The 25,241-nt window shown below is 36.0% G+C and overlaps 2 protein-coding genes across 2 annotated transcripts; one reads left to right on the top strand and one right to left on the bottom strand.

Moving 5' to 3' along the window:
- Positions 1-584: 584 nt before the first annotated feature.
- Positions 585-4,197, bottom strand: LOC116201514 (NAC domain-containing protein 82-like). Its single transcript, XM_031532775.1, has 6 exons — positions 3,755-4,197; positions 2,421-2,818; positions 2,054-2,331; positions 1,344-1,964; positions 1,000-1,245; positions 585-921 (listed from the first exon to the last, which is right to left on the bottom strand). Exons 2-6 carry the CDS (start codon positions 2,575-2,577, stop codon positions 811-813), a joined length of 1,413 nt encoding a protein of 470 aa, XP_031388635.1. The 5' UTR covers positions 2,578-2,818; positions 3,755-4,197; the 3' UTR covers positions 585-810.
- Positions 4,198-12,623: 8,426 nt separating this feature from the next.
- LOC116201045 (probable inactive ATP-dependent zinc metalloprotease FTSHI 4, chloroplastic) lies at positions 12,624-19,550 on the top strand. Its single transcript, XM_031532116.1, has 17 exons — positions 12,624-13,053; positions 13,224-13,479; positions 13,968-14,343; positions 15,482-15,740; positions 16,315-16,446; positions 16,614-16,688; positions 16,777-16,902; positions 16,989-17,098; positions 17,177-17,255; positions 17,344-17,481; positions 17,560-17,671; positions 17,817-17,980; positions 18,084-18,189; positions 18,279-18,355; positions 18,528-18,671; positions 18,814-18,977; positions 19,091-19,550. The coding sequence occupies exons 1-16, from the start codon at positions 12,757-12,759 to the stop codon at positions 18,955-18,957; spliced, it is 2,595 nt and encodes an 864-aa protein (XP_031387976.1). The 5' UTR covers positions 12,624-12,756; the 3' UTR covers positions 18,958-18,977; positions 19,091-19,550.
- The last annotated feature ends 5,691 nt before the right edge of the window (positions 19,551-25,241 follow it).

Genomic DNA, 25,241 nt, shown 5'->3' with positions numbered 1-25,241 from the left:
TTGACGCCGTCAAGCCGTCATTTACTAGATTTGTAAAATTTACACCATCATGTAACTTACGTAAAACATTTTGTTCTATTAAGTTACAACTTCAAAATATTTTGCACCATCATGTAACGTCCCACAAAAATCGATTTTGCACCATCAGCGTCGATTTGACGACGTCAATGACGAGATGACGATTTGTACTATATTGAAACAACTTTAAAATATTTTGTACCATCAAGTAACAAAAAAACTTTTTGTACCATTACATTTATAAAACTTTTTGAACCTCGAGTGCTATTTACCCAAAAAATAATCACCAGCATCCTACGTATTACTGTTGATGCCTTGTATTTGAACCATGTCATAGATTCTGTTATAAAATGACTTCAAAACATAAGCAAATATTTCTGAATTTTATTAAATGGATCAGCAAAATTAGTTTTTTCAAAAAGTAAAAAATAATTATATAGAGGAAATTTGAATCGAACTACGCAATAAATCATTTATTAAAATAATTTTTAATTCGATGTCAGTATCATCATATGATCAAATTTTCGAAGAATAGTCGAAGAAACTCTTCAACTGCATTTCTCATATAATCCCTGCAATAAGTTCAATTAAATAAATATAATATGCTAGAAAACATACATAATACTGATAACAATAATAATGGTTCTAAAAAATCATCTGAAGAATTTTCAACTCAATCCAGATCAATACCTAATTCATTTTGTTCATGTCTAGAGAACGTAACAACAAATTAAATAACAAAAAGATCGATAGAAACTCCGAAGGCTTTCCCAGGACTCCTCAGGATGATCACTAGAGGTGATTGAAGTTCTCCCTCAACTCGTGCCCACGAGAATCAATCTGCCCTGTGCCATTCGTCTCGGCATTGGTTATATCAGCATTACCCATGTCGATCTCAGCTCCCTGAGACATTTCCGCATGGAGATCAGTAACACATATAGCTTACAACATTTGCAGCAAAAATAAAGATCGAGATCTCACCGGAAGGTTCCCGAGAGGAGTGGGGTCTCTGGATAAATGTGGTCCTAGGTCGTGCAGCTCCATAAAATCATCGGACTGAAAGTAGTAAGGGTAACCAAAACCAGACCCACGTGTAAAGCCCCCAATTCCCTCCAGTTGCACATCGAGGTCAGGCAAGCCAGCAAAGATACCACCATTCCCCTCTGCAGCTGCGGCCGCAATGGTAGCACCAACATCGGGGCCAACTGCAGCAGCAGTCTGAATTTCCTGAAGAAATGCCAATGCAATTTGCAAATGGTCAGGTAGGGTATTCCACCTAAATTAAAAATTGATGAGACTTTCTGTCCATGTATGAGGTTGCTTACCTGATTGTTGTTATCCACAGGAGACGTATTGATAATTGCCAAGAATTCATCAATGTCCATCCCGTCAGCACTGGTGTCGTTAACAGCAGCTTCCACCACAGTTTCATTAGCATGATTAATAAGAGCGGTATCAGAGGAAAGTGCAACCCCAGAGGGTTCAGGCAGCACAGTCTCAGATGCTGGGAGCACAGGAGGTGGCGACCCCACCACAGCAATACTTTCAGACATATTATTATCGGTCTCAAGGTTCCTCCTCGCAGAATGGTCTTGTTGCTCCTCTTGAGAGGGCTGATGAGCTTGGACCGAAAGTGCAGCCCCAGAGGGTTCAGGCAGCACAGTCTCAGATGCTGGGAGCACGGGAGGTGGCGACCCGACCACAGCAATACTTTCAGACATATTATTATCGGTCTCAAGGTTCCTCCTTGCAGAATGGTCTTGTTGCTCCTCTTGAGAGGGCAGATGAGCTTGGACCAATCCCCTTGCAGAAATGAGCAGATCCTGAGGTAGGACAACACTGACCTCATCATCTTCCCAATCTTCCTCCTTGAATGGAGCGCCGTACTGGGCCCCATTTCTCGGCCCAAGACCTTTCTTCTTGAAGATGGCACAAAGCACAGTATCCTAAGAACCCAAATTGATCAATCTTTGGTTAGTCTCAAGATGACAAAATACTAAAATGATTTCTTACTTGAACAAAATGTGATCAGGACCTGTTGGATCCCTTTGGCAGCTAAATCAGGATCCTCAAGCCGGTATTCATGCATTACCCAATCAGTCCGACTCCCATTGGGTGCTCGCCCTTCGTGAAAAATAAGGGTCTTAATCATTCCAATAGTCTCATCATTATACTTAACTGGCCGATCCCTACCAGTGGTCTTCCAGAAACCCCCTCGGGTGGAACGCTTTACTCGGCCTCCATGAGCATACCTTCTCTCCCTTGGACAGAAGAAATACCATTTCTGGTCATCCGTCTTTAAACAAGAAAGACCTGGCATGAGAGAAGAAAAAAAAGGTTCAGCAAATAATCTCCATCAAGTATAAGTGAAAATAACAATTCAGGGATTGTATTTTACTTACTAGGAAGCTCCCATGGATCAAGTTCGTAAATATCCACTTCCCGGATTGCATCGAAGTGCAAGGGGCGGTTCAAGATTTTCCTCTTTAAGTAGTACTTGAGTAACTCCACATTGGTAGGATGAAAACGGAAGCCCGGGGGAAGGATTTTCATTGCCATCGTAAAGGTTGAAAAAAACGTCTAGTCTAGTGATGAACTAATTCTATAGAAATAGTTGTTCAATCAGACTAATAGGACAGTAATGAAGGAAAGAATGAAATAGTGACTGCCGTCAAGTCCAGTGCCGAAATATCTTCCAGGTACACCGCTGCCCACCACGGATCATCAAAAGGTAAGTCCAATAAAGAATTGATGTGCCATCAATCTTGTTTGGGCTCAAAGACATTTGATGAAAAAAGAGCTGCAACAGAAATGCACCAGTTGTTAGCTCAGAGGCAGCATTGAAAGTTCTTATTGAGGCAAGATCCAGGTCAGCCAACAAATACAAGGTGGAGTTGGAAAGAATAAACGCAGTTGATAAAATTGACAGAAGAAAATACAATGTTTACGGCACAGGCTTATACCACGGACTCCAAATCCCCAACGCGAGTCTCCAAAGTATGGGCTTTAGCATGTATAACCTAACGACTAAGGTCGACCAGGACAATGGGGTGGTAAAACATGCAACTATGTGCAATCAAGATTAACGAGATAATCTGAAATCTATGGATGAATAGGTGAACTACTTAGGACTAAATGTTTGTCCAGTCTAATCTACCTTAACGGGTATATTGATGATGAAGTAAAGTCCTAGGATATATTGTTGTGCCGGTAGTTATGCCTAAATGACACGATGCATCTAGTTTTCCATTTAAAGAATGAACACCTGCGCATTGAGAAGTAAAGAATGAATGCATGGCTCCAGATTGATGAATGAACTTCTAACAAGCAATCCATTGAATTAACCAAAAAAAAATCAAGAATTTTCACAATACAAAGCCGCACGAATCCCTCGGTAACGACCCAGCAATCCTTTTGGGCCATATAATCGAACACATCGACTGCCCTTGACTTGACTACAATTTCACCTCTCATAAGGCGTCACGTTACCATCCAAATACCAAAAGAGGACATTCGAAACAACCAGAAATCCAATACGCATGCTGACGAACAAGTTCACGATAGCCACGACAGGAAACAGGGCAATTAGTGAACAAACTTTGTGCTTCTGAAATTACCAGACAACCAACATTAACCCGATACGAATCTTCTAATGAAGTTAAGTGAAACCCTCAATCACTCATCGATGCGAATTAGAACAGTAGAAAAAAGAAACGGAGGGGGTCGACTGTCGTACCGGAAGGATGGTACTCAGGGTCTGTGGGGGGCGGAGCCGAAGTGAGCCACCGAGTGGGACCGATCCCAGTTGGAGGGGACAAGAAACCTCACCCGACACGGTGCACTTAGTCACAGGTTGCGCTGAGGTGAGCAGAGAAGAGAACCCCCAATCGGGACCGATCCGGAGATGGAGAAGAATAATTGCGCCGGTGCAGCGCTGTCCGAAGAGGAGCAGCTCGAGTTCAAGCTCGACTGATGAGGAAGAGTTTGTGGGGGTGGGCCGGGGTTTCTTGGGTTGACTCCGGAGAAGACTTGGGGGGGAGGGGAGTTTCTTCCTCAGGAAGATACCGCGGAAATGGTGGGAGTGGGACGGATGGATGGAGGGAGGGAGGGAGAAGGGGGGAAGCTGGCGGAGGGCAGTGCTTTTGCTTGTCTTCGGTTCTGTTCTGTTCTGCTCTTGTGGGGGGGGGGGGGGGGGGGGGAGTGAGGGGATTTTCGGAAAATTCTATATAGGGAAAATTTCCTATGTTGACCTTGTGACCTTACATATATTACCTGAGGAAATCCTATGGTTACATGGTAAAAATCTAACCTTTATTTGGGGCTGTCGGACCGGCCAATTAGTAGAATTTGATGTGATGGGTCCAAAGGATGGTAAACTGGTTGGTAGAAGCTCTATCAAAATTACGAGAGGCTTCCTTCGTAAGATTGCCATAAATAGCAGGTCAAAACTTCTTGACTCTATGCAAAGAACGATTTAGAAAAAGCAGGTCATTCATGTTGAGTCTAAAGGGATTCACGAGATTATTTTTGTAGCATCATTTTAACGGACTGTGGATGTTGTACCCATATTTAGTAAGAAAAACCTCTTGAGGTTAGACCTACACACCTAACTACTATTATTATTTACCGAATTAAGGTATGAGATTCATCTATTTGGATGCAGATGTGTGGGCCGAGATATCTATATATATCTATATCATAAGGTTAAAGAAAAGTTTCATCGAGACCTCACTTTTTATTTGACGTTTGACAAAATTTTCATTAGTTATTTCTTGCTTTTCAAAAGTTTTTTTCACTTTCTTCTTACTTCTTCTTTTTCTTAATATAAATCTTTTTTTTTCCCTCACAGATATCTATGATATTAACTATCCGTTTGTTTTCAGGATTAAAATTACAAAAATTTTAACTTTACCTTTAACTCAATCCACTACGCAATAAAAATACACATTTTCCAAGTTAAAAATTTTAACTTTAACTTTAACTCAACACGCTACACAATATTTATCATTTTTCACAATCAAAATCAAAATTATTTTAACTCTGAAACCAAACGCACGGTTACACAGTTTTCCATAACTCTATCAAGATGACAAAATAATCTACATAATATTTTGCTCCATAAGTAATTATAATTTATCCACGAAAACTCCCTATTAACTTATATGTTCTAATTTGCATATTCTCCTTTAAATTTTTATATATTCTTTACAAATGTTTTTAATTCATTCAACCTTATTTAATCCTTATTACCATAATATAGTTCGGATATTCAATTATTTGGATTATGCGATGGAATATTGGTGGAGATCATGCTCGAAATTTAATATAATTTGAATGGATTTGAGATATATTTTTATCATCGGAATTATCCAGAGTTATGCAAGAAAATTACATTAAAAAGAGCTTGGGTTAATTACTAATCCCCCAAATTTACCATTGATTTCAAATTTATCATAACTTTTTAATTGTTGCAAAAAAAAAAAACTCGGGCGCTTTTGGTTTGGTGGGATTGGAATTGAATGGAACTAGATTAAAGGCCTGCGCATGCTAACTAAAACTAGTAGAAAACCATGATAACTATTGAAATATGATCGCTGCAGTTGCTCCGCTCAATATGCAAACCTGTAAAATTTGCATCTTTCATTGATAAATAATAATATTTAGTGATTAACCAATTACAAATAAAGTCCACACATGTAGACATGCTGATAGTACAAGTATGCCTCGACAGCGTTTGGACTCAATGAAGTCATCAGTAACCATACAAAGTTGCCCAAAAAATATTCATAAAAAAGAAGTTAGAGTAGAATAGCACAAATTCAAAAGATAAATAATCATTACAACAAATACAACAAAGTTCGTAGCCACCAACTCATGTTTCCCACAATATTTTCGTGGTATATTAGCAAAGGTGAAGTCCACAATTCGTAAAATCAAGAGCGCAAATCCAAACCTTATCAAATTAACTTTGTTCAGAAACCCACCATTACCTCATCCTTTTTCGTGCCAAATGCTCGAGTGATCCAACAGCAATGAAGTCCATCATTAATAAAATCAAGTGGGAAAAATAGATACTCATCTAGAAGCAATTAAAAGACACTTGTCCCTATATATAGTACTTTTACCTTTCGTCAGTTGATACCTCTGGGTCTTAGTGACTTTAGAAGCTTCTAGACTTCCGTGAGTTTGATTCAATTAGAAAATTTTGTAATTTTGGACTTTCATAAGGGAGATGACATCATAGTATCACGTCATTTGTACTGTTTTAATTTGTAGTGCCTTGAAAAGCCACTTAATCTGAGCATAAATTTGTCCTATATAGTATTTTCCTACGCGTCCTTCCGACCGATAACATTATATATAGATGGATGAGTTTTATTGGATGAATGAAATATAATATATTTGGAAAGAAACATAGTGATTTTTTAGTTGATACAGGACAACTGGTGAAATATAATTATAGCCTTACGTCTATTTATTGTTCTAAGTATGGGTTTGTTTGGTTTTGGAGTAATATTTATTACTCCATTTTAATTATATTTATCTTCAATTAAACAATATAATTATTATTTTTCTTTTTTTCTTCGATTTTTTTATCTTAACAACCATTTAATTCAATTTTTAATATTAAATTCTCTCAACTATTCATTACTTTTTTCACAATTCAACAACACAATCATTACTATATCTCAAACATGCATATTCATCTTCTTCTTCTTTTTTCCTTAAATTTGTTGAATTAATATATATATATATATTATTTTATTTTATTTTACTTTTTTGAAGTATTGCTCATTCCATCCCATCAAGTTGAAGAAAAATGATCATACTATCAATGGAATGATTATTTCAACTTTTATAAGTGCCACCACATAATGAAATGAAATGGAAGAACATATATTGATTCATCACATTTCATTCCATCCTACCAAACATGACTTTAGGGTTTGTAATTTTTGTAAATATAGGACTTTGTTGGTTATAAACTTTTACCCTTTTTTTCTGGACATTCTAATGACTTACAACACCATAAAATAAACATATAAAAGGCAAATGTTATAACTAGTAATATTCGTAAAATAAAATAATATAATTCATCACTATATCTAATGAAGAGAGCTGTGAGATTAATCACTGTGGATCTATAACAAGATCCTTATAAACTTTTGACCTCAAATGTAACCTCGAAAGAGGCTAAGCAGGCTAGCTATATGGACCACTGTAGCTCTTCAAATACTTGAATTTGAAAGATAAGGAGCGAAAAAAAGCAGAGGAAGAAAAAAAGAATTGTCGAGGAATCCTTCCAGTAGTATTGGCCATTTATCCCGCTTCTTTTAAGATGAAATGGATATATCCATATATCTCTGATTTCGATGATAAAGTATGGCAAAATCTATAGCAAGAATTCAGAATGAAAGGGTTCGCTTTGACCGTTAAGAGTAAAATGCACCTAAGCAAATAGGCATTAGGTGCATTTCCCCTTAGCCCAATGCTCATGACGCGCTACGGAACCTCCACCGTAAAATGCACCTAAGCAAATAGGCATATTTGACTAGTCAAATATGCCTATTTGCTTAGGTGCATTTTTGCTGATACCTTCTTCTCGGTTCCTTCCTCTCCTTCTTCCTAAGGTGACACTCTACCGCTGAGTTATATCCCTTCCCTGCTCCCATCAAGAAATAGAACTGTCTAACTGATGAGAAGGCCCTATGGAGTAAAGGGAAGCGTGTACGTTGTCACACTCCCTAAGGGGAAGTTGACTCCAACTTTTGAAAAATTCATTGGGGAACTCAGCGACTGAGAAATAAATGATTCAATGATCTGATCAAATCATATTAATATGGTTCGAGAGAGATTTTCACCTCATACGGCTCCTCCCTTATGGCTCAGGAAACAAAGAGAAGATGTGTACGAACGAGATATCCAGCAACAAGAAGAAGGTAAATCAACAAAGCCTAAAGTAATCATGAATTCCATAGAATTTCTTTTGACGGGCACAGAGAGGTTGAGTTCTAAGAATCGCTTGGATTTATCCATGGTTTGTTTATTCCTTATCCCGAAAATCCTATTTCAATCTGATAAAAAAAATGCACCTAAGCAAATAGGCATATTTGAACAAAAGAAAATATTAATAGAAAATCGATCGGTTAATAACATGGTAATTGCCCCTGCCAATACCGGAAGTGATAATAAAAGTGGGAATGCTGTCACTGACGAAGAATCAAATTATCACTATATAAGCCAATTCATTTGGGACCCTGCAGATCCACTCTTTTTCCTATTCAAATGCTGCGAGGCGAGGGAGTCACTTGTCTGGTCTTGCGGTGCACTCACTCCCTGGTGTAATTTGTAAAATACATATGCTTGTGACAAGGAGGATAAGTCAAAAATTATTTTTGAATTCTTATTACTAATATCAAAAGGCGACTTTTTTATAGTCGAAACGTCTTTATCAGAATATTTTTGCTTCTCATTTTGGGCAAAAAATGCACCTAAGCAAATAGGCATATTTGACTAGGCAGTCCATTTCTAACAAACATTTGAAATGATGGGTCTTATTTTGCTACATTTGAAATATTGTGATATATATGAAATTGAGTTTAGGCATTAGGCTTTTGATGCAATCAACTTTATGAAAAAGACTAGGGCAAATGCCCGCGCGATGTTGCGGGATTGGAACCTTTTTTATCAATAAGACCATAATCGTAATTTATGCAATACTCTATATAAACAATAACATTACTATATAGTTATAGAATGAGCTATTAATTTTTAGACTTCTTACAAGGAATATTAACTTATATAGTTAACCTGAAGTAAAAGTTAACATATTTTTATGCTTACTCTAAATTTTACATTTATAATAGTTACAAATTAATTTTTGAGTAGAATACCACTATCGCCATCTACTTATTCATTAACAACCGTTTTTGCCACTGACATATTTTTTCCACCAATTAGCCCCAAACGTTGGCATTCCGCCTACCATTTATACCATTTCGTTAACCTCCGTGACGAAAAATTCATGGACGGCGTTACCTTTTCCATCACTTTTCTATTACAGAAGGGTATAAAATGGTAGAATGAATGCCAACGTTTGAGACTAATTGATGGCAAAAATATGTCATGGGCAAAAACGGTTGCTAATGAATAAGTTGATGGCGACAATTGTAGTCTATTCTTAAATTTTTATGTCATTTAATTGCTTTGAGTAATGATATTCATTAGAATATTGAAATATAAAAAATAATTTACCTTATATCTTACAAAAAGAAAATCATTATGATAGGTTATGACTTACTATATTGACAAAAAAGTGTCATAGAAGCTACGTGAAATATAATATATTATAAAAAAACCTAAACGTCAATGAGAGAAAAAAAAGGCAAAAAAAGTGTTTTGCAATTTTATTAACTAATTTAATTTATTTTTTTATGAAAGGCATACATTATTTTTGTTCAATGTGCACCCAATAAGAATGATGCACTTTTACTCTTTTAGAATAATGATTTGACAAAATAAAAATTGGTCGCTAATTTAAAAAGATATATATTATTTTAAAGTCCTTTCACGAACTTTTTCTCGAAAGGATTTAGAATCACAAGGGAATAAATTAGAAATGTGTAACCAATGTAGCTTGGTTTAGGTGATTTGCGACACTTGTTTATTGTAAGCAACACGAACTCGAGCCTTGTGTGGGGAGAAAATTGATGAAAATGCGAATATTTTAACATTTAGTAGGCCGACTCAACTCGAGCTAGATTAATCGAAACTCACAAGATTTTCGAATATCATCATACAAACTCGAAAAAAATGATAGAAAATGCAAATAAACAAGTAATTTTATTTATTGAGTCGAATTTGAGTATTGTGTGTGGAAAAAATTCACGATTGAGGGAGTTTTACCACTTAATGGGCCGACCCGAATCGAGTCGAATTGGATTCGTCATAACTGATTGGACTTTCACATATAAGATATTGGATAAAAACTCGAAAGAAATATAGAAAATATAAATAAATAAATAACAATAATAATATTTTAATAATAAAAAATTAGAAAAAAGAATATTTTTGAAAGTTTGGATAAGATCACTACTTCTCCCTCTCATTGCTATGGACCAGTTTTTATTATTTACTATAATTTAAGATGAGGAAATATTAAATAATATTTCCAATATGAGTTTGAGACATTGTCTCGTGAAAATCAATAAAGAATATTATTTTTATTTTTAATTTCCATTTGACATTTGATTGAAAATTACATGTACTATCTTAAAAGTGTTAGTTTGATTTAATATTTTCTCGTTAAGAATGGGTTCTAGTGTACTTGATCTTTTTTTATGAAGTATGGTCACACTAGATGTTCAAAAATTATCTATCTATCATTAATATTAATCAATCAATCAATATATATAGTAAAGTCGTGCATCAATTAGCTCGTATTTTATTATTAAGTTATATAACAGTAAAAATATAAAACTTGTATAACATACATATTTAGTTAAGTATCATAAGTATATGAACTCCAAATATCATGAAAAAAAAATGGAATTTATGATCCTAACAATATATTCTTTATAGATTTGATTAATTAAAAAGTTAACTAGACCATGCATAAGCTCTAGGTGAGTATGAAGATCCTTCACAAAAAAACAGTCCAGGTGAAGTTTAAAAGAACATCTATTATCCTTAGCATATTTAGATATAGAGATAAGATTTTTGGAAATTAAAAATATGTGGTGCAAATAGAATATGATTTAAGTGTAAAGGGCGTGGAGAAATTTTAATGGTAGATGAACCAGAGGCTAGAACCAGAAGTGCTTTACCATCACTTACGAAGACATTTTTTCGAAATATCATCACGGAGATTAAGGTTGGATAAATCGGATGTCACATGATGTGCAGAAGTGCTTTACCATCACTTACGAAGACATTTTTCCGAAATATCATCACAAAGATTAAGGTTGGATGAATCGAATGTCACATGATGTGTAGTACCTGAGTCCATATACCAGTCTAGGTCATGGAGTCCCGGAGAGGAGCTGAAACCAGTGTCTCTGTTTGACCCTTCGCCAACGATTTCCTCACCGAGCTCCACTTGCCTTTCCCCTTCCCTCCTTTGCCATTTTCTTTTCCATTCCAGTTGCCACGACCTCCTTGATTTCCTTGACTATTTGCATAATTGATCTCCGTCGGAATTGGATCAAGAAGACCTGAGAGAGGGGCTGGAGAAGGCGCGGGTGAGGGTGTCGTTTGGACTGCGGCATAGAGTTGACGTTCCTCATGGCTGACCATAAGGGATTGGAGTTCCTTAGTAGTCATGGTGAGCATCCTCTCCGACTGAGCAAGCACAATCGATGCCCAATCGGGACCAAGTCCTGTGTAGATACATATGTCAATCTCTGCATATGTCTTCGGCTTTTCAATTTGTGCATATCGTAGGGCATGCTCCTTTGCCGTGCTGATGAATTTTCCCATTGATTGATCTCTCTTTTTCAGGTCACACCATTGTTGATCAAGGAGATCTTCCTATGCAGCAGTCTGGGTAAGGAAGGCATTGGCAAGAGTTATCCACGCTTCATGGGACGTTTTAGTAGAGAGAATGGTGACACTGATTTCTTCGATGACAACTAGCATTATGCAAGTAAGGGCAAAATTATCCCATGACTGCCCATTGAGATAATCGAAATTTAACATGATTGTTCTATCTACTCCTGTTGTGGTTTTGCTCGATATTGTGACTTTGCCCTCAACATAATCGAGCAGTCCATATGCAGTAAGCTTATGAGTCATTACTCCCTTCCAATAGAGATAATTCCTGCCATTAAACTTGACGGGTATGGTTTGAAATGATGAAGGAAGAGTAGTGGAGTTTGAAGAAGAAGAGGGAAGAATCGTGACGGTTGAGGAGGAAAAAATGTCAGTCATTGATGCCGAAGAAAAGAAAGAAGATAAATGTGTGAGAAGGATAAGCAGAAGCAAGAGTCAATTTGGTGTTACCATGTTGAGGGTTTTGATACCATATTAAATTTTCATTGGGCTTATACGGACCTGGACCTATATCTACTTAAAAGTTTAAGCTGATAAATGTTAGTATCAAAACCTCATATAAACTCATTATTATTTTTTCGTCTTTTTTATGTGGGATTATAATTCTAAATACTATTAAATTTAAAACCTTATGCAAAACATTCACTTAAGTTTTAAAAAAGCAACGATGCATATAATAAAGGCGTCGCATTTGATTATATTAAATGCATTATCAATATACAAATATGATGTATTTTGATCTCTCAAAAAATGTTTGTATAATCATGAGCGTCCCTTCATTGTTAATATATAAAAAAATGATGCTAAAAAATGTATAAATAAAATTATGAGATAATGTAACCAAGCATAGCAATTATAAATTGATATTAAAAGTATAATTAGTTATACTAATTTTGATTAATAACTAATGTAAAAATCCCCAGTTACGCACGGTAGAGCAGTAGCAAAAAAGAATTTAACCCTACAAAAAAAATGAGACGACGGTGGAAAATACCCTCATTTTTTTTTCTCTCTACTATTTTGCGAGGGAAACCTTCCCAGTGGAAACGGCGTCGTCGCTTCCACCCCTAAAACCAACATAGAAACTCCCGGCCGATAAGCCTCTCGCAGCTCTCCCGGCATCGGACTGTTAGCAGAGGTGGAGGCGGCAAAGGAGCCTCCTTTAATGGTGGTCTGGGTAGTAAGACGATGAATTCCCACGCCCTAAAGCCCCTCAATTGCCCTGTGATTCAGAGACCCTTAAACCCTTCCTCAAGATCTCCCTTTCGGTACACATTTCCGTCGTCTCCATCTCTGCCTTCTCTCTGTCATCGTCTGCCAAAACGTAATTCACGGCACGGAAGCAGTCGAAACCTCGTATTTCTGGGACAGAGGAGGCGACCCTACATTTGTGCCTGTAGTGCATCCAATGCGAGCTCGAGCTCCAAGTCGGCCCTGGTTAACTCAGTGCCGGGGGAAGACCCTGAGTCCACTCAGCTATTCGAGGTTTTTAATGATTCTGTTTCTGTTTCTAACTCATGTTTGGATGGGATGCAGCCATGCCCAGTTTAAAGATGCCCCTTTTTCTTTTGAGAAGGATAGAGGTTCCGAGCTCTGAAAACAATGCGTTCTTGATTGTTAATTTGTCTGAATTTTCGATTTTTAAAACATTGCAGAAACTGAAGGATGCTGAAAGAGAGCGTATCAATAAGCTGGAAGAGCTTGAGCGCAAGGCAAATCTCCAGCTGGAAAGACAGCTGGTCATGGCCTCAGACTGGAGTCGAGCCTTGTTATCTATGCGCGGGAAGTTGAAGGGAACAGAATGGGATCCTGTGAATTCGCATAGGATTGACTTCAGCGATTTTCTGGGGCTTCTAAACACGAATAATGTTCAGTTTATGGAGTACTCGAACTATGGACAAACAATATCAGGTGCTTTGATACTTATGTTGCCGGTACTATCAGCTTAATACTGATGCTTTGGTTTTACTAATCATAAATGTACTGAAGTGAAAGTGGTTTTTTTTATTGATTAAACTGTTAGACAATGAAGAAGCAGTCATAAATCTTTGGGTAACTTCTTGAGGCTGCACGTTTAAGAACGATTGGTCATTAATTTTCAATGTCTTTTAAGCCTATTCTTGTATTCCCTGTTCGAGCATGCCTTGACTCTTGGAAACCAAAATTATTCTTTGTTCTCTGTTAGCAGAGCCAACTGGTAAAGCAGTGAATTGCTTTAAGGACCCTTTTGCTAATGGAGGGATGGAGATCAGTGGTGTCAGTTTGTCTTTAGTTGATGTGCTAAAAACTCTCTCTCTTGCTTCACTTGAGTTACTGAGTTTCAGCAAAGGCATCTCTCGGTATTTATTTATGCTTCAACTAGTTATCTGATGAAAAATAAAAACCGCATCACCTTGCAGTCATCTTACCATACTACAAAAATGGAAAGCAAGGGGATATGCAGCCAGATTCACAGACAGAAGTAATTTTCCGGCGACATGTGGTTGACCGCATGCCAATTGACTGTTGGAATGACGTTTGGAAGAAGTTGCATCAACAAGTAGTGAATGTTGATGTTATCAATGTAGACACAGTTCCTGCTGAGGTTTACTCCACCATAGCAACTGCAGTTATATGGTCTATGCGGCTCGCTTTGTCCGTTGGTTTGTATCTCTGGATTGATAGTGTGATGAGACCAATATATGCAAAGTTGATACCATTCGATTTGGGAGTTCCTAATAAGAAGATACCACGGCCACTCAAGCGTCGAGCACTGGGATCATTGGGCAAGAGCCGGTAAGTCAGAACTGCCTTCCTAAAAAGGCAGAGATTTGAGTAAACTATCTGCCCTGTTTATGGATTGTTTTCCTTGATTTTGCTTCATGTTGATTTGCATTGAAGATTTTTTTGCATATCGAATCGGCTCTAAATTTTGTCTCAAGTTTTGCATATTTAACACAGGTCAATTTTCTCTTTTTACTGCTTATTATGTCAGATACAGGTTTTCAATCATTATTGGTTGTTCAGGGCATCTCGGTTAAATGCTGGGGTTATTAGTTTGTTAGTTGCCATTCTGGTTTTGATGCATCTTTTGGTCCATTTTCATCTATTTGTTCTTTTCAGCTTAGCAATAGACTGAGGTTGAAGATTGTTTTATTTATGAAGCAATGGCAATGGTAGTGATTTTTGCTTACTGCATCTAGACTAGAAAGAAAAGACAAGTTGGAGGTTCTAGAAGTCCTTGGCCATTTCGGTGGTCTATCTTTTAGAGTTTCTCAAGTTTTACTTTTGCTGCATATGGTTAGTGCAAGTGTCAGTTTATTTCTAGTTCTGGGGTCTTGATGCATATGTTTGCCGTTGGTTGTTAGATTATCCTAAGGAACTCATGAGGATTGAACTTGATAGGGTCTAGAAGGCCTTGGCCATTTCAGTGGTCTCTTTTTTATAGTTTCTCAAGTACAGGAGTTTCGATACTTATGGTCGGTGCAGGTGTCTGATTATTCTAGTTCTGGCGTTTTGATGTATATGGTTGGTGCGGGCTGTCAGATAATTCTGAGGAATCAGTGAGGATTGAATTTGATACATTTCTGGAACATTTGTCAAATTAGTGTATGGGAAAAAGCATTGGGGTTCAGTGCGTTTAAATAATCCCAAGTGCTTGATGGTTTACTGGGTCATTCCTAGAACCTGTGTCCATTTACTTATAAAGACGGGTTATGTCATCATTCCTGAGTTGTTTGGTTGATCTATCTCAGTTGAACAATGGCTACTATGTTATCACATTTTGGGTTATCAATGAGTTGATATAAAAAGTGTGACTGTTGGTTAGATGTGGCAGCCAGGAAAAGAAAACATACTTGGATAGGTTTTCTGAAAGATAGATATCGGATGCTGCATCAACTTCTTTATCTAATTCATGTTGCTTTATGTGCAGGGCAAAGTTTATATCTGCCGAAGAAAAAACTGGAGTTACTTTTGATGATTTTGCTGGTCAGGAGTATATAAAGGGGGAATTACAGGAGATAGTTAGGATACTTAAGAATGAGGAAGAGTTTCAGAACAAAGGTATCTATTGTCCGAAAGGTGTGCTTCTTCATGGACCTCCTGGAACCGGTAAGACGCTACTGGCTAAAGCTATTGCTGGTGAAGCAGGCCTACCTTTCTTTGCTGCCAACGGTACAGACTTTGTTGAGGTAAGACCTTCATTAATGCTTTCTTATCTTGAGATCTGATGCAATTAAATATTCACTGGGTGACTTTTCCTCATAATATATCCCTTCGAACTTCCTACTAGTTCTTGTTGTACAGTTTTTTCTGATGTGGGTTGAGATTGGGATATCCTACGTTTTTTTAAAAAAAATATTTTAGACGATATGGTATTGGGACTAGAAATATTGAGGATAGATTTTCTCTAATATTCAACTAAAAAGAAGTTCCAATTGTGGGAATTTCATCAAAGAAACTACATCGAATCATAGAACTTATTGAATACTGTTGGTGCATATTTACTGATACAGCAATTGCTTGTGAAGTATGGTATTCATATTAAACTTTTGATTTTGGAACATTTATGTGGACATTTAATAACGAGTCTATGGAAACTTCTTTGTTCTTTTTGTCAGTTTATGAGTTTCCGCAAGTTGCAAGACCACTACTTTTCTTAATACAGACACTTTATCTTTCTTTTAAGGACATGTATTATTCTTGAGAAAATTGTGCAGGTGTTTACATTATAACTTGCTTAATAAGATGTTTTAAACTTTTCAGATGTTTGTTGGCGTGGCAGCATCTCGTGTTAAGGACCTTTTTGCTAGTGCTAGATCCTTTGCACCATCAATTATTTTTATTGATGAGATAGATGCTATTGGCAGCAAGCGCGGTGGACCTGATATCGGCGGGGTAAGATAGCATATACACAAAATATATATAGGGTTTTTACCTTAAAAAAATCTTCTGCCCTTTATGTAATTGACACCTCTAAGTTATGCACTTTCCCTTTTCTGACTTGTAATTTTCACCATTTAATTTGCGTCATGTGAGCTTAATTGAATTCCACGTTTGGATAGGGTGGTGCAGAAAGGGAGCAGGGACTGCTTCAGATTCTGACTGAAATGGACGGCTTTAAAGTTTCTACTTCACAGGTACGCGTCGACATATTAGCATCTTGATCAATCACAAGTCAAATGTTGACATTGCCTTCACTAATCACTAGAGGCTTGTGCTTGTTAGGTTTTGGTCATCGGTGCTACTAATAGATTGGATATTCTCGACCCTGCTTTATTGAGGAAGGGTCGCTTTGACAAGATTATAAGAGTGGGCTTGCCATCAAAAGATGGTCGGTTGGCGATACTGAAGGTACTTTATTTTGGACAGATTTTGTAGGGCTCTAGATTAATAATCAATATTGCTTGATATAAAGGCTCTCTGTTGGTCCAGTACAGGTGCATGCAAGGAACAAATTTTTCCGTTCGGAAGAGGAGAAGGAAGTGCTGCTTCAGGAAATAGCAGAACTCACAGAAGATTTCACTGGGGCAGAGCTGCAAAATGTTCTGTAAGTAAATGTTGCCTAGTTTTACTATTTTTATGTAGAGTAAAGATAGTCCTAATGTTCTCAAATACTTTGTGACAGGAATGAAGCAGGAATTTTGACTGCCCGGAAGGATTTAGATTACATAGGGCGGGATGAGCTCCTAGAGGCTTTGAAGAGGGTAAATGGTGGAATTATTCCATCACTAAACCAAGCACTATTACCTCCTTTCCTTGAATAAATGGTTTGTTCTTAACGTTATTATGCAGCAAAAAGGCACATTTGAGACAGGACAAGAAGATAGTACCGAAGTTCCTGAGGAGTTGAAGCTGAGATTAGCTTATAGAGAAGCTGCTGTGGCTGTTCTTTCATGCTATTTTCCTGATCCCCACCGTCCATTCACTCAGGTGAGCAGAGAATTTTGTAATTCCTTCCTCTTCTTTTCTGGCATCTCTCAATTTGTGTCTCCTTCATGTGTCCTACAGACAGATATCAATTCAATTCGCAGCCAGCCAAACATGCAGTATAAGGAAATCTCAGGCAGGGTCTATGCTCGGAAATCTGACTATGTTAATGCTGTAATCAGAGCTTGTGCTCGTAAGTATATTAGATACTTTCTCAACTTGATTGATCTGCTACAATCGTTTTTATGTTATGCTACCATGCGGTTAGATTAGATCAGTTTTTTATTCCCCTCGTGGTTGAAGACGTCTAATGTAGTCTAATTATATCCTTTTGGCAGCTCGGGTAGTCGAGGAAGAAATGTTTGGAATTGACAACTTGTGTTGGATATCCGCGAAGGCAACATTGGAAGCTTCTAGACTTGCAGAGTTCTTGATCCTCCAGACAGGAATGACTGCATTTGGGAAAGCATACTATCGGGATCATAGTGATCTTGTGCCAAATGTGTGTAAATAAAAAATTAGATCTGCAAATACTTGCTAACTTTCTGATCTTCCCAATGATTGAGCTGCTGTAAGTGTACCGATCTTCTATTTTCTTCCGACAGCTTGCAGTGAAACTTGAAGCTCTTCGAGATGAATATATGCGCTTTGCTGTGGAAAAATGTGCGTCTGTGCTGAGAGAGTACCAGTCAGCTGTGGAGACTATCACAGGTAATAGGTATTCCATTGATTTCCTTAGAACACGCTCTCTGGAGGCACTGACTTGTCTATTTTGGGGTGGTTCGTCTTAATTTTTATAGATATTTTACTTGAGAAGGGAGGGATCGATGCTGAGGAAATTTGGGATGCATATAATTCTGCTCCGCGAGTACCACAGGTAGTTCTCTACTTTATATCACATCGAGAAAGCGCTCAAACTAGTAATTTGCTGCTTGAAAATTGACAGAATACCGAACTGTGGGGATGTAGAAGTTATTTCTTAAATGGTTGTATCATTGCGTGCGGCAATCCTTGGAGTATTCCACTGACTCAATTTCTCCTTGCTTCAGCCCCCTGTGACTCCTATTGATGAATATGGAGCCCTAATTTGTGCCGGAAGATGGGGAATTCATGGTGTGACACTGCCAGGGAGGGTTACATTTGCTCCAGGAAATGTTGGGTTTGCAACCTTTGGTGCTCCTCGACCAATGGATGTATGTGTAAATATTGCAATTTGGAACTTTTTACTGGCCGGGCAGTTCTAATTTGTTATCTGATTAATTTTTCTATTTGGTTTGGAAACTTCTCTCTCATGACAAATCATGCTGCCTTTTGTGTCTTACTATTTATCTGCAGACTCAGAGCATCAGCGACGAGACTTGGAAACTTATTGATGACATCTGGGATAGAAGAGTTGAGGAAATTAAAAATGAAGCTGCAATGGAGATTGAGGAAGACAAGGAGAAGCCGGAGCTTCTTATGGCCAGCCATTTCCTCTGATAATAGCATATCATTAAATTGTGAGTAACACTTTTACAAAAACTATTAATACTTGATAGGTGTCCCTTTTCGACGTTTATTTCCTATTTGTTCTTCAATCTTGGTGGCCCAATAATCGAGATTGCTAACGCAGGAACTGCACTGTTGTAATGTAAATCAATTGTGGCGAAAATCAAGAAGCCGCCTGCATGACAGAAAGCCCTGGAGCAGGTGTTTGAGCTGATTGCATGACGCTTTGGAGTAACATGTGTTAACGTGAATGTTGTTTGTAAACTGCCACAGACAAGGCTCATGTTGCCAGTTGAGAAATGCAGAGAATGACCAGATGGTGGTCAGCACGGAGAAGACTTTCTTTTGAAGTTCATTAGAAATTGTATATTAGTCAATAAAATGTTGAGGTGTAATTACTGGTATCATTCTTGTTACAAGCGTGCACCGGTGTAGGGTAGTCGGTCCCGGTTTTTGTTACATATGGGGAACTCATTAGTTACACTAGTTCTAGTCTTCTTATTTTGTAGATTTATATCTGCTATGATCGAGGATTTGCATGCTCTATCTTTAATCTCTCAGTTTCAAGTTAATTTTCAGAACTATATTCGGAAGTACAGCAGGTCTTGGTCAATGCCTTCTGAAGGCTGATGTGGCGGTTGGAACTTGGGCAGGAGTCCAGCAACATACCTTGCGCATTTGAGGTACGCGGCGTACTCTTTCGCGATATCAGTTTTCTTTGAACATCCGTCACTGTGGGAAGGCCATGGCAATGGTAAGACCCGATAGTTGGAGTTCATATCCTTACCCACGAGGTCCTTAAGGCTTCCTTTTTGAATACCCAGTTTCCCATTCTCATGTTGAAGCGGTAGAGAGGAAGGAAGTGCTGTCCATAACTAGCCGGAAATTCCAATGCAGCTGGTATAGGACCATTTTCCTCCACAGGTAGATGGTGCTGAGGACGCGATCTGATATAGGGCCTTGCTCATGAGCAGCGTGCGTCCTCAGCACCATCTACCCGGTGTGTGTGTGTTTGCAGTATTTGGGGGCTCCCCTGTCCACCCCAAGAATTATGGGCCTTACGTGTAGAGTAGTCCATTGCTGAGATTCAAACCCGAATTCCCTTGGTTAGGGCCCTTTCTCTTTATATGTCCGTATTATCTAGATAGATCAGGTGGATCCCTGAATTTGAATTTGGACTAAAAGCAAGGGCAATATTACTTGCCGTACATGGCATGTCACATATTCATGTTCAGTTCATATAATGCTATCGAAATGACGGAAGGAGGAAAAGCAAGCTAAACTAAATTTCATTTATAAACAGAACTAAAACCGATCTCACTATAAGAAGGAAGACGTTGACGATGAAGTCCTCGATGCAGCGGAGTGACCTCCCAGAGGTGGTGTGGTTAGCGTAGGTGATAAGCCACTTCCATGGAGACTAGAAAATCGGCTTCTGCATTGAGGATCTGCGATCGCAACCACAAGAGCTTCTTCTCGGAGGAGGCATTCTGGAATGGGACCCCGGACTCGAGTGTTGTCATCGGCATGAAAGATTTGTTTCAGAACTTAGGATTTCTTCCGTGGCTTTTGTTGTTGTTGTTGTTGATGGAGCTGATCGGTTTTGGAGTTGAGAGGGCTTCTGTTGTTGCTTTATTTCCATGTCGAGGAACAAAATAAGCTGATTTGAGTTGGAGAGATATGCAGAAAATGAATAAATGAATGAACGAACGGACGGTTGGAGAGAAAAGCCGAAAGTAAGGTCTGTTTATGGAGGGCTGCAATCATATCACATAATAGATATTATATATTATAGTCACCAAAAAAGTTATTAGATTATATATACGATATCATTTATTATGCGAATAGGAAAAATAATTTTATTAGGTCGTACGATTAATAAAATTTGTTCAAACGTTTATCACAGTAGCATGGTGAACTATTATTCATTGGAATTAGCGTATACTAGGTGAACACCCGCTATTGCATGGAAGTGTAAAGAAATTTAAAAAGTGTATTTATTGGAAAAATAGTTATTTCTTAATGTTTGAGCATTAATTAAGTGATTATTTGAAAAAATCAGAATCCGACTGTATCCCATTTCGATCTTCGAATCTTGTTTATTGATATTGGTTGATTTAACATTTATCTATAAACTTGAATTATTGTCCATTTTGAACGTGGATTTTTTTCCAATACTTGATAATTTGTTCTCTTTTATTCTCACAACCAAAAATACAAAGTTATTTTATCACATATGTAACTTGAAAATATACTTCATTATGAAGTTATATTATATTATTAATTTACTTCTTTTCATTCTTCAAATTAAGAATCTTACTTTTATTTTGGAACTTACAATTAAAATTTCAATTTTTGAACATAAGTAGTGACTTGAAGATCTTCTTTTATTATTATTAGTTTCTTTTGCTTGAAGCCATCATTAATAAAATTAGTACATCTTATTACCGTTAGTCATTAATAATTCAAAAAACTGTGATCATGGAAAGTCCATTTGTTCATAAAGTGGTGCTTTGTCGTCTATAAATCATTTCTATCCCACTCTTTCTTGGTTGAAACAAATCCAAGTATATAGACAAAGTTGAACTTATCAAATTGTGATACCCTCCACATTGCCTTTGCAATTAATTTAAGGATGCGTGAATTTGTTGTCGAAAATACATTTATATTTTTCCTTTCTATTCCGCTAAAATCAATTCCTTGGAAATTTTAAAGATTGTGTCAAGCTTAATTAATTATACTAGGCCTTTTTATTGATAGCTCAATGCAATATCACTAATATATATATCCACTATCTTCTCTTCGTTATAATCTAAAACTATTGTTTGGGGTATTAACCCATAGGAGGACACATGTCATTTTTTAGTTTTCATTCTAAACCTTTTTCTTCTTGTTTAATTTTACCCACAAATTTTGATTTTTTTTCAATTTTATCCATCCTTCCTTTTGAGTTTTTCTTACATTCTCCAAAAATATTTCAAAATTAACTTGTCCTAGTAATCTGTACATTAATTATCTATACCAAAAGTGGATTAGAGTACCATTTTGATACTCACCAGCATTTTTTTCCTCAAAATGATGTCACATGCAATTTTTGTCTCTCTAAACTTGTGAAGAAAATAACAATTAAGCGGGTGCTATTGGAGTATTTGAATATTTCTCCATTATGATGTCTCTATTCTAATCGATTCCTTAATTCTTTCACCTAAGTTTTCTTTTTTTGTTTAAAGCAAAAAATTATTATTGTTAAACCATCTATATAATATATAAACTCAAAACAGTGTAATAAATTGTGGCATAATAGTAAATATATGTACAACTTGAGTTAAGTTGGATCAAATTAGTAAATGCATGAGAAATATATATACAACTTGGCTTAAGTATGATCAAATTAGTAAATGCATATAAATTAAAAGTTTATAAATATTTTAATTTATATATGCATAAATGTTTGGACATGAAATATTTTAATATATCCTCAAAACTTATGCATAAATATTATAATTACAAAATTATCATATTGATTTTTGACCGAACTTCGAAAAAATTACATTACTACTTTGCTTCTTCAATATAGTAGTAATGTATTAATTAATCATAATTCCTCAAGACATTTGGATATAATAATTAGATATTATACACTATAGGAAAAATAAATAGTGTTCATGAAATTTTTGAAATTTAACTGAAAATAGTAAAGATTGAATTATATAAATTTAGCTATATTTATAGTAAAAGTCCCGTGCAATGCACGGATAAAAAGCCTAGTTATATATATATATATATATTTGAAATAGCATCATACCTCATAACTTTAAATTTATAAGATATCAACCAATAAAATTTAGAAATTTAATAAATATGATATAGTAAATGAGTTAATTCCCTTTTTGGTAAGTTAAACCGAGTCAATTTCATTAAATCTATATATATTATAAGCTTAAGTATCCATATATATTGTAACCAATAGTGTTACACTGAATTTTGTTGGTCGATTACATTGATACTTTATATGACAATGTAGGTGTTTAGAAGAATACTATAGTGTAGTATTATAATTAAAGAAGCAACGGGATAAATATACATATATATATATATACATATTATACTCAATACGAGCACATAAATATTATACTTAATATAAATAAGTATCTTTGTGACTAAAAAATGTAAGATTGTAATAGCACTCTTATATAATATAAGGTTAAAAGAAATATAGATACATAATTTCCTTTATTCTCTTTATTTCTTTTTTTTAGCCTGATTTCTTTATTCTTATTCTTCTAACCCTTTGTTTTACCTTTCTAAACATGTTCATATAAAGTATGACCAATAAATAACTCCAAGGAGTTTGGCCTAGTGGTAAGAAAGAACTTAAGTATCCATCGATCTCAGGTTTGAAACCCCTTAGAGCCACCGGAGAGCCTTTTCCATAATTACCGTTCCGTGCGCCGCCGGGAATTCACGGAACCTCGAGAATTAGTCGGGCAAAACCCATACACCCCGGATTAGCAAAAAAAAAAAGCATGACTAATAAATAAAATATATCTAGATTGATTTTGAACCACCTAATACTTGAAATATATATCCTTTCTTACTATATACACCATTATCGATCCATCTTAATCATAGGGAGCCACATGACTTCATGGACCTTTCCTTCAATTGTCTTGCACTTTTGATTCAAATATATTCCTCTCTTTTTCTCTCCATTTAATGTAAAAAATATTTAATCATTAATTTTAAATTTTATATAAACTTTTCCGTTTTCATTCTTATCTTATAATATCAGTTAATTAAGTTTCTCATTTATTTTTCCCCACATTCATGTATGATCATAAAATTAATACATTTTAAAATAGAGTGTTCAATCGGTTTTAAAGAGTCACGATATACTAATTTGATAATACAGTTTATAATATTACTAATCTGCACTCATATTTCGATCACATGAAAATATTAATTGTGGTCGGAGGCCTGCAGCGTAGCGCGGGCTCCTTCCTAGTTTTTTTTTTTTTTCAATTCAAAAGCTAGGCATTTACATTTTGAATTACTTATAAAATCAATTTGTAATGTTGGATGGGCCTGTTTGATTTTTAAAATTTTTTAAACTCTATTCTACTTAACTTCACTTATCATCAATTCAACAACACAATTATTACTTTTCCCTTTTTCTTCAATTTTTTAACCATTCAATTTAATTTTTAATATTAAATTATTCCAACTATTCATTATTTTTTTTCATAATTCAACAACACAATCATTAATTTCTCTCAACTATTCATTATTATTTTTTTTACACTTTTTCTCATAATTCAACAATACAATCATTACAAACCAATTAAAAGCAAAACTCAACTCTACTAAACTATAAAACCAAACACAACCTAAAGCAACAATAAATAGGGAGCTAATGATCTATAACATAACAAGATCATACTTTGGCCAAACATCCTTCACCATTTTTCCATTATATATAATTATAATCATAATTATGTATAAGTTTGTGCATATAATAGGGGTTTTTACCTAAAATGATCTATGTTTTATCCGTTTTGTCAAATCTATCATATGTTTTTTTTGTCAAATCTATTTTATGGTTTACTTTTTACATCAAATTTATCCCGACGTTATCTTTTCCGTCAACATCTAACGGTTGTGCTGACGTGGCAAGTGGAGGGATAGTGGGCCACAATTGCCACGTGGGCACTACGTCAGCACGGCCGTTAGATATCGACGGAAAAAATAACGCCGGGATAGATTTAATGCTAAAAGTAAACCATGTGATAGATTTGACAAAAAAAACATGAGATCGATTTGACAAAACGGATAAACCATGAGACATTTTAGGTAAATTTCCCTATATAATACACTAAGTATCAAACTTTTCAAACTTCCAAAACAGGCAAGCTGCCGAAGACGGAGTTGTCCATATGTCACATCATCTATTCTTCATTGAAGAGTTTCAAGAGAAAAAAAAACATTTATTCACATATGAAAGAAGAAATAATTAAGACTCAATATATCATTTCCACAAATAAAGTAAGTTTACATTTGAGCGTCAGGTTTGGAATAGAGATTGGGTAGGATGAAGTGATATGGAATCGTAAGAATATCTAATATTCTAATCAAGTGTTTGGGACACAACAAGGTTTGGGATTAAAATATTTAAGTTAAATGACAATTATATCCATATATAAATATTTTTAAAAAGTTCCCAAAATAATTATAAAAAACTCTTAAATGATTTCTATAATAAAATGAATAAAATCAAT

The sequence above is a fragment of the Punica granatum genome, chromosome 3, assembly GCF_007655135.1.
Source record: "Punica granatum isolate Tunisia-2019 chromosome 3, ASM765513v2, whole genome shotgun sequence".
Classification (NCBI taxonomy): domain Eukaryota; kingdom Viridiplantae; phylum Streptophyta; class Magnoliopsida; order Myrtales; family Lythraceae; genus Punica; species Punica granatum.
This window is presented reverse-complemented; position numbering and strand designations above follow the sequence as displayed.